We start from the raw sequence: 9,107 nt of genomic DNA, 5'->3' as shown, positions 1-9,107 counted from the left end.
CGGCTAAAAGGCGAACTGTGTCGGGAAAAAAATGTGAGCAAAGAAATAGCTTGTTGCCATGGCACCCTGGCGCTTGCGGTATTATAGAAAACCGATACAGAAGCGCGTCCATTTTTTTTTTTTTTTTTTTTGGAGGGCCGTAATATATTATGTTCGCGCCTTGCCTTTCTGCAAAGTGCACTGATGAGGTGGCTTTTGATGATGACCAGAAAGTTTCTAATTAATGCCGTACCTTTTGAGCTAGCAATGCAGAAGTTAAAAACAAAAGTAATTTATAATTAAATACACCGAACGCTATCAATTTTCCTAAATGGGTCTTTTGACAGAGCTCAATGCGAGATCAACCATTATTATGTGCGATGCGCCCTTTTTGCGGGGAAGATGGGGCCCGCGTTTTGTGGAGCACCCTGCATGTCTTATAGACCGACACGCGGGCTTGACGTCACGGCGCTGCGGCGGCGCTGCGATCGCGCCGGAGCCGAGGGGTGTGGGCAAAAGGGCACAGGTTTCGCATGGCCGTCATAATATTTCAGCATGCCGCGAAGCTGTGTTGCCGTTAATCCTGCCGAAATGTGCAAGAAAAGTAGCGGAGTGAAATTCTACAAGTTCCCGGCAGACTCTGAAAGGCATAGAAGGTGTATAATATCCGTGGATCGAAAAGAATGGTCGCCTCGCGCGTTTGTGCGGCAAGCACTTTCTTGGAGGCAAGTGCGCTTCCATTTCAATCTCCGTCCCGAGGCTTGCTTGTGTACAGGGAAAGCGTGCTCTGATCGAGACCACCCGGATTTTGTTCCCACGGTGTTCGCGCACAAAGCACCGGCCAAGCGCTCGTCGGAGGCTCGCTACGCCCGTGCTACCCAGCAGAAGGGGATCGGCTACAGAACGGCAGTGTTGTAGGCGTTACCCAAAAAAAATAACGAAATACGTTACTCGTTACTTGCAAATCAAAGGTACGCGTTACTGAGCTACGTTGCCTAAAAATAAAAGGAACGCGTTACCGCTACCTATAAGAAGTAACGCACGTTATTTCTGTGTTACTTTTTAAACTATGATTTAACACGTTTTACGGTTTTGACGATTCAGGTATGCATAAGCTCGTATGTCAAGAAACATTATGTTCATGCAGAAACAGAACATAATTACTTTATCTCGTTTTACGGTTTCACCTAAATACTGACGAGAGAAAAACGCAAAGAAAAACATGGCTTGCCGCCTAAAAACACGGAAAAACTTGAAGTGTAATTGTACTAACGAGTAACGTAACTACGTTACTTGAAATAGTAACGTAAGTACGTTACCCGTTACTGTGTCGAAAAGTGACGAGTAGGTTACTAAGCTACTGAAAAAAGTAACGCCTTCCTAGTAACGCAGTTACTTGTAACGTGTTACCGCCAAGACTGCAGAACGGACAGAGCGTTACTGCTTGTCATGCCTTGTGCTCATGAGAGTAGGAAAGATAGCATACCTTGACTTGAAAACGCTGTGTGTATTTATTTAATTAATAAATACACTTCCGGAGACCCACAGTCTGCTGATCCCGGCGGCACTGCGGAAACCGACTCGAAGTAATCGTAGGCCTCGAGAGACTTGTACGCCTGCTCAGTGTCGGCCGTAAACTGGCTTGGCGAAAAAACTAAATAAACGACGACGTGAGCCGCCGACTTCGGTGGCAGCAACTTCACGTCGGAAGTCCAGCAGGCCTTGTTTACGGCGTACGGATCCTCGTAGGCAACGCCGTCCACGCACAGTTTGTTTCGATACCGCCGTCGTTCAGGCTCGGGTGGCGAGCTCAAATAGTCGGGCATAGCATACGACATACGTAGCCAGGAAATACTACTCACAAATAAAGCTAGAAGCGTCCCTACAACGTCAACAACGAGCGCACGCCACACAACACAATGGCGAAAACACGGAGGGCCGGGTCGCTTTTGCCCACATAGCTACCGCGCATGCGCGGCCTTCCGGCCTTGTTAGTAAACAGAGCCGCTCGGCGTGTCGGTCTATAGCTACCAGTACCTCCCTCCGCTCCCTCTCTGCTTTGCGGCGATTCGGCACGCTGCAGAAAAAGGTCACGGATCCCTGCCGCAGAGAGTGCCACGATATACAAGGACAGAAGAAAACACCGGAAGCGCGTTGTGATGTCCTCTCTTGTCCTTGTCTACCTGGCTCTCCGTGTACCAACTAGCACAGATGTTTCTTACTGTTGCAGCTTTATTGTTTTCCAACAGTAGCAACTGCCTCGCATGAGGGATGAAGCATCTCCAGAGAAAAGATCATCTACAAATACATTTATCGTTGAACGCAAACGTGCCTTTTGAACGCTATAAACATGCCGGTAGACGCGCGTTCAATGTCCAAGAGGATTCTTCAGCCACGGAAAGTTTGGCGGGCACGGACCCGAGCAAGTGTTCATGAACCGGAAGTGGCCCAGCGGAGTGGTAGGGTACGAACACTTCGTCGGTTTGGAACAGGGTGTCCTATCGTCGTGCCTTTCGCATTGACGCTGGTTGTATCTGCTCAGAGGCACCGGATTCCTCATGAACTCGAGGGCTTGGGACATAGTAACCAGGTGGACGTCTTCCTTCTGCAGTAGCCATTTCACGAAAACCATGTAGCCCTTTTGGCGCTTGGGATCCTTCAGCCACTCTTCACTCAGGGAAAGTTGGAACGGTGCCCTGTTTGTGTTGTAGTGCTGCTCAAAGTGAGACCTGCATCGGGTGGAATAATTTGAATTCACTGGGTTGTTGTTTCCGGGGGTTATTTGCACAAGAGCCACTAGATATAGGCTTAGAGTAGCGACACTCCTTTTCCCGATTTTTTTCTGGGTGCCGCCATTATTGGTGCTCAGTGCAGTTGGTAATCGTTTCGATTCAGCGATATACTTTCCTCTGATTTAGATATGGTCTTGAGAAGCAAAGCCGAAATCGTTTTCCTTCCTCGCGTACAGTTTTTAACATTTTCTAGAAAACAAAAAGGGTTCTTTGTGATTTCATACGAAGTTTCAGGGAACTGGCAACCACGATTTTAAGTACCCAGATGGCTCGGAGTGTCGTTACTTTGGAGCGTAGCATGCTTATGCAAATTCGGTTGGTCAATCACCGGCGAGACCGAGCCGGTAGCACCGGAAACCACAAACGCGCCGACGGCACATTATGTGACCCTCGGCACCTGAACATAAAACGCCAGACGGTCGCAGTATACTTTGCCGCTTGCCCGCAAGACAGACACCGCTATCGAGAGGTTGTCGCCACCATCACCCATGTCCCAACGGCTAGGATTGACCCAAGTATTGGCTGCTGAAGTGACTCCAAATCAGTTTCGGTCTTTCGCGAATCTTTTCTCATTGATCTCTTCTCCCATTTTGGAGGTGGCGACACCGGATACAGTCTGGCACCCGCTCGCCCGGCCGTTAGGAGCTCGGGCGAAAAAAGCGCCATAAAATTGCCGTTGCTTGTCGGAGAACCACCACCCGAACAATGCGTGCCGGCCGGAAACTGACCAGGCGAACGCTATTGCCGGTTTTCGGCACAATAAGTTGCCGTAGATTGACCACCCGAATTCGACCTTAGCGACTCCAATCGGCACTTAACGAAAGAGTGACTCTGTCAATGTCCAATGAAACTCACGCCTGAGTTTCATTGGACGCACTTCTTTGTAATGATTGAGATCAGAAACTTTTATAACAAAATAACGTCATTTATGCTGCTGCACATTTGTGCGCAGCTTTCAAATACAGTCCTCGAAGAAGCCAGCGAAGCAACAGGAAACTGTGGCCTCGGACCATGCGCGCGCGTCATGGCGGCAGCAGGGGGTACATACGGCGAGCAAGTGCTCCAAAATGCGTCTTCGGGGTACCGGAATGCAAGGAGGGGCACGCCAATCAAAGGGCAACATAGAGAACTACCAGGGGTCATCCGCTTGACGACGAGGCAGTCGTCGTCGAGCACCATGATTGGTTGAGGTCAGGGGGAAACAAAACAACGTGGGTGCGTTTGGGGGTGTAAACAAACGTACAAGGCGCGCGAGGACCAGACGAACTTGGACGCCGTATATTATTAGTCCCGTCGGTGACCTTAAGGTTTACTATGTTGTCGCCATATATAGTCACCTACAACATTACGCCGCTGTCACACTGTTAGTACGTTATATAAAACACCGTCTGCAGACGGTCGGATGCGTTTCCTGCTTGAATGATGGTCGTGTCACGTTGGCCATATAAAATCACTTTGCGTACACTTTTGAAGCAAACGTCTGTGTGAAGCTATCATGCTTACGTCTCAGCAGCCTATCAGATCGCGGCAGTATTATTCGAACACGACGCCGAAGAACGAATCACGAAGAAAAAAGTGTAAACGTTTCTTAAGTTGTCAGTGCCTATGGCAAGACGGGGTTCAAGCAGAAACATTACCTCAGGTAATTGAGCGTGTCGATGGCGGTGGTCGGCTGCGGCTCGCACGCGGCTCCGATGGGACAGGGTACCTCGCGGTCTTGCCCGTCAACTACTTCGCTCTTGAGGTACACGTTGACGGGAAAGACCCAGAGTCCAGGATAGGGGTCTTGAGGGCAGGGTTCGACGACGCACGGCATCTTGAATCCGAAGTCCAGTGTGTAAGGATACAGCGGATAGTCTTCACCGCGGCGCCTCAGGTGGACGAGCGAGTTGTCGTACTCGACTGCGTTGCTTTGGAGCGCCTTGAACCCGTTCTCTCCGCCGGTGTTGAGGAAAGGACCACTGAACCCCTTCAAGTCCCGTTCTGCGATGTTGCCGAACACCTTCAGCATCTTCCGCTGGTCGTCGACTTCGCGACCCCATTCTTCCGGGCTCAGGGACTTCCAGAAGTCAGGGTCGTTTCGGTTGCTTGGGGAGTGGAAAAGATGAAAAAAATAAAGTTTAAACTAGCCTGTGAAGCAATTTTGAAACTATAGCTAATCATTGTACTTAGACTAAACTTTTTTTAAAAGACCAGTAATATTTTTTTAACTTCGGCTAAGGCATATATTTTGCATTCATATAAAAAAGAAAATATTTCCGCAACTATATTTGTCAAAGTGAACTCTTCGTATTCACGTTAAAAGAAGGCGTTTCAAAAGGACAGTGAAACAAATTTCAATCTTCGCTTATTATAGCAGTCTCAGTACAATATCTCAAGTTGGGAATTGTATGAAGCTGGGACCGGTTCTAGTCTGCAACAATAAATATTGGCACAGAGCTGTAGCTGGGATTTAGAAATGCAAATGGTTTTTAGGCAAAGAAATAGGTCTATCTCACCAGGCAGTTTGACTAAGCCACCGGTGCCGCAATGCATCCAGTGAACTTTAGTCTTTCTGCACGTGCGACTACCTCGCTGTTACTCTGCGCGTGTAGAGTACGAGACGGCACAATCCATCGCATGCACTGCCGTCTGCTTCCCGAGAACTAAACTTATGGCGGCGTCACGCATGCGCCGAACACTCAGTGAGATGAGTCTATTCTCAGAATTGTGCCATTGCAATAGGGTTGATTATGAAAAAAACGCGCAATCTTTCCTTCTTTTTATATACAGAGGAGCTGAAGTGGTTCTTACAAAAACGAGTTCGAGGTTAATTTTTTAATATTTTTATCCCGTGAATCTGACTATCATGCTCGTTTTCCCCGAAGGTGTAACTAAACGCGAGAAAACACGAAAATCCTGCTACCAGTCGTTACGTCATACTAGCATCTTTAGGTCGCCAAGCTTGTGTCGCTCATGCGGTGCTGTGCATGCAATTGCAAGCTTGCCAGGCATGTTCCCCAGTACTGACAGTAGTCGTAACATGCTTTATTTTTTTATTTTTTTTACCTTTTTGAAACTAGGAAGGGTTCGCGTGCATAGCTTTGATTGGCGCTAAAGATGCGCGACAGCGGATATTCAGAAAACTCCTAATATGACGTCACGCTTCGTGTAGGAGAAGCTTCAGCGGTACTTTGAAAATGACTTTCTGCAGTCTCCATGCACCAAATTGACAAAAAAAAATAATCTCGATATTCGTGATCCCGGAATCCAAATGAAGAGAATTTAAGTGTTTTTCCCTCAAATACAAAACCGCTCCAGTTTCCATTCAAACTTTACTGAGTCTCAGGTTAAGGCCGACCGCAGCCAACACTGTACGATGTGATAGTCTAGGTGGCGCAAGCTATAGCGCGTTACAAAGGGTATAGTCATTAACATTAATCCATCCATCCAATCACACAGCTCAAAAACTGTGTCGTCATGGCGCTCGTCGTCTTTGTGCGTTTATACCTCTGGCTAGACCAATCACGAGCAATAAATTCGATGTGATATCCTGCGGTTTTCTGCTCGTGATTGGTTTAGAAGATTATAGCAGACGCAAGAAGACGACGAGTGACGTACACGACGCACTATTAATGCAGCTTGATTGGCTTCGTCAGATAGCAGCGTTGTTTGAGGCCTGACTATGCGGAGAGAAAGTCAGAACGCCGAGCTTTTATAGGCTGAATGAAAAATATGGTGGGCAGACCACAAGACATCTGGCATTGCGGTCTACCCAGAATCCTTCCAATCAAAGCCAATCAGAACTCGGCGTCGTTCTGACGTCACCGCAGTTTCTGCGCAAGAAGCAGACCACTTGCTCTCCGCATTCACTCTGACTGGATGGATATACGGGTACAGCTCGATGCTAGCTGCCTTGAGGTCTACCCACTGTCCTTCTAATTGAGCCAGCTAGAGATGGCCGTTCTGATGTCACCTCAGCCACCGGCGCAGAAAGCAAACAAATTGGCGCTTCGCATAACTTTGTGCCGATAATGCGGAGTGCTCGCGTCAAATTTTGTCGGTTGGTGCGCTCGTCTGTAAAAGATTGTGTGAACACGTTCAAAGAACTAAGGAAGGACGTACAGCCGGGCTCACCTGATGGTGTGAAGAGCGATCTCGTTGCCCATAAGGTACAAGTCGTTCATGAGCTTGTAATCCACGTCGGCGGAAACGAAGAAGGTGGCCAAGACGTCGCAACCCGTCGCCTTATTCCTATTGTGGGATCCGCCGAGAAGCTTGTTGAAGAACGGCATGTTGCCTCGGTGAACAGTGTGGTTGAAGGTGAGCATCACGAACTGCGGCGTGTCCTGTATCGTCAGTCCTCCCGGTGGCAGTTCCCCGCTGCAAGCGCAATTCGGAGACCTGCATCTGTGGACGTCGCACCCGCTATGCTCCGGCCTGTAGAGCTTGGTGTCGATCTTAGGTGGAACTGTCGAAGTTGTCCCTGCGGGCGTTTCAGTCGTAACGAGCGTAGTCTGATCCCGGGGCGAACCAGTCTGGTCTCCCAGATATCTCTTGAGCTCGTCCGCTACGGATAGCAGCGTTTCCAGCGCTCCTTTCGCCACGCATTTCTTCCCTTCTGGAGAGGTGCCCTCGGAACACTGCGGACCGCCCTGCGAAATCTGCAATGTACTGTTGGACGTCCTCTCAACGGTAATGACTAGTTTCTCCTTCTGCGATGTGTTGATTGGTCCGCTAGGCCCGTTCGTCGCGCCGGTGTCTCCGACTACGACTGGGTGACTCGGCAGTTTGTTTTTGTCTTGGACAGATGGGTCCGAATTTGAGGGCAGCGATGCGAAGCTTACCTCAACATTAGGCAAATGGATTTCCTTCAGGACGGGCGGCAATGAGGCAGCGAACCTTAGACATCCTAGCAGTAGCACGGCGAAGAGCCTGCAGAGGTTCATCCTTCGATTACGACGCGAAGGTTTCGGCGACCAGAATGCGATACGAGTTCCTTTTAAGAGTGCTACACGTACGAGTTCCTCTTAAGAGTGCTACACGGACGGAGGAAAGAGGAGCTCGATTAGATAGGAGCTTCGTGCCCGACATTCGATCTTTTCTTTCTCTTTTTATGACCGATAGGAATATCAATTTCTCCTTTTTGCTCTCCATGGCAAATGGGTTTTTCACATGCCGCCGATGGCGTTTGTGGCTCCACGGTGACGCGTTTGACGACACGTCTTCGCTTTTATAGACCGTTTCACCCTCCAACGCGTGGGCGCTGCCATCTTGGAATCGCGTGACGCGGCCGCCATTAGATTGCTTCAACTCATCGCTCCGCTCCGGTCTCCACTCCGAGCTTTGGCGGATCTATTGTATTTGTGTCATTTTCCTCGTTTCACCGCGTGTTCTTGCCTTGCTCCGAAAAGTGCAGTCGGAAACTTATATTTACTACCTAATGACATGACATCATTATGTGCAAAACTTCTGCAGTTAATTTTGGTAGCACGTTTTGACCATTTTCACCGTCAGCGTACCGAATACCTGTGAGTATATGAAGCACAGGAATCAGCGTTAGCACTGAGGCACATTGAGTATACGTAGCGACTAAGAGTGTGAGGGTTCAAAGGGCAATAATTTATGAAAACTCATGTCTGCTTACTAATAGCGGTCGAACATTTGCAGTAAGAAGCGCGTATATATATATATATGATCGCGCATTTGGGATCTCGGCGATGGTGGCAAAAATAGTCTGTGTAAGGAGATTTTGTGTGCTCAAAAAGATCGTCCTATATATTCATTATAGATCTAAAACACTTTGTTTTGCTCTTATGCTAGAACTCGTGAAGAAGGTCGGAAAAAACCGTTTGACTTGCATTGTATCTGTTGCTACATCGATATCGGTTGATTGCATGGTTCATAATATCACGCCTACAAGTCTTTGATGTTCTCAGTTGTTCTCTTCCCCGCTGGGGGACCCTGCGTTAGTATGTGTTTGGTGAGTGGCGTCACCACGGACCCCGAGCCATGCGGGTTTCCTGTGTCTGGGGAAAAGAGCACAATCGTGGTTGAGCCAAGCCCAGGGTAGGTTTCGACCCTTCGGGGCCCTCAGCTGAGGCAATACACCACTTTGGCCCCCTCTCATAAACGAATGTTCTGGTAAGACCCGGCCAAGAAGAATCAAGTCAGTCGCCTCTCTTCGAATCCCGGACAAAAGCTCACCGGAGAGAAGCTCACCGGACAAAAGCTCACCGGACAAAAGCTCACCCATTCTTTCACAGACCCGGACAAAAGCTCACCCATATTTTCACAGACCCGGACAAAAGCTCACCACGAGAAAATTTCATGTTGGTCTTAACACGAGAGCGGACA

The 9,107-nt window shown here is 48.7% G+C and overlaps 1 protein-coding gene across 1 annotated transcript; it reads right to left on the bottom strand.

The window, feature by feature from the left end:
• Nucleotides 1-2,193: 2,193 nt before the first annotated feature.
• Nucleotides 2,194-8,032, bottom strand: LOC115327980 (chitin deacetylase 7-like). The gene is made up of 3 exons (XM_029989054.4): nucleotides 6,888-8,032; nucleotides 4,409-4,858; nucleotides 2,194-2,708 (listed from the first exon to the last, which is right to left on the bottom strand). The coding sequence occupies exons 1-3, from the start codon at nucleotides 7,697-7,699 to the stop codon at nucleotides 2,348-2,350; spliced, it is 1,623 nt and encodes a 540-aa protein (XP_029844914.3). The 5' UTR covers nucleotides 7,700-8,032; the 3' UTR covers nucleotides 2,194-2,347.
• Nucleotides 8,033-9,107: the final 1,075 nt, after the last annotated feature.

The sequence above is a fragment of the Ixodes scapularis genome, unplaced genomic scaffold (assembly GCF_016920785.2).
Source record: "Ixodes scapularis isolate PalLabHiFi unplaced genomic scaffold, ASM1692078v2 PGA_scaffold8__174_contigs__length_109621045, whole genome shotgun sequence".
In the NCBI taxonomy this organism is placed as follows: Eukaryota; Metazoa; Arthropoda; class Arachnida; order Ixodida; family Ixodidae; genus Ixodes; species Ixodes scapularis.
This window is presented reverse-complemented; position numbering and strand designations above follow the sequence as displayed.

Excerpts from the sequence above, each read along its gene's own strand:
- LOC115327980 (XM_029989054.4), bottom strand. The coding sequence starts at position 7,699 with ATGAACCTCTGCAGGCTCTTCGCCGTGCTACTGCTAGGATGTCTAAGG. Across the intron at positions 4,859-6,887 it reads ATCGCTCTTCACACCATCAG|CAACCGAAACGACCCTGACT; the intron begins GTGAGCCCGGCT and ends CCACTCCCCAAG. Across the intron at positions 2,709-4,408 it reads GACACGCTCAATTACCTGAG|GTCTCACTTTGAGCAGCACT; the intron begins GTAATGTTTCTG and ends CACCCGATGCAG.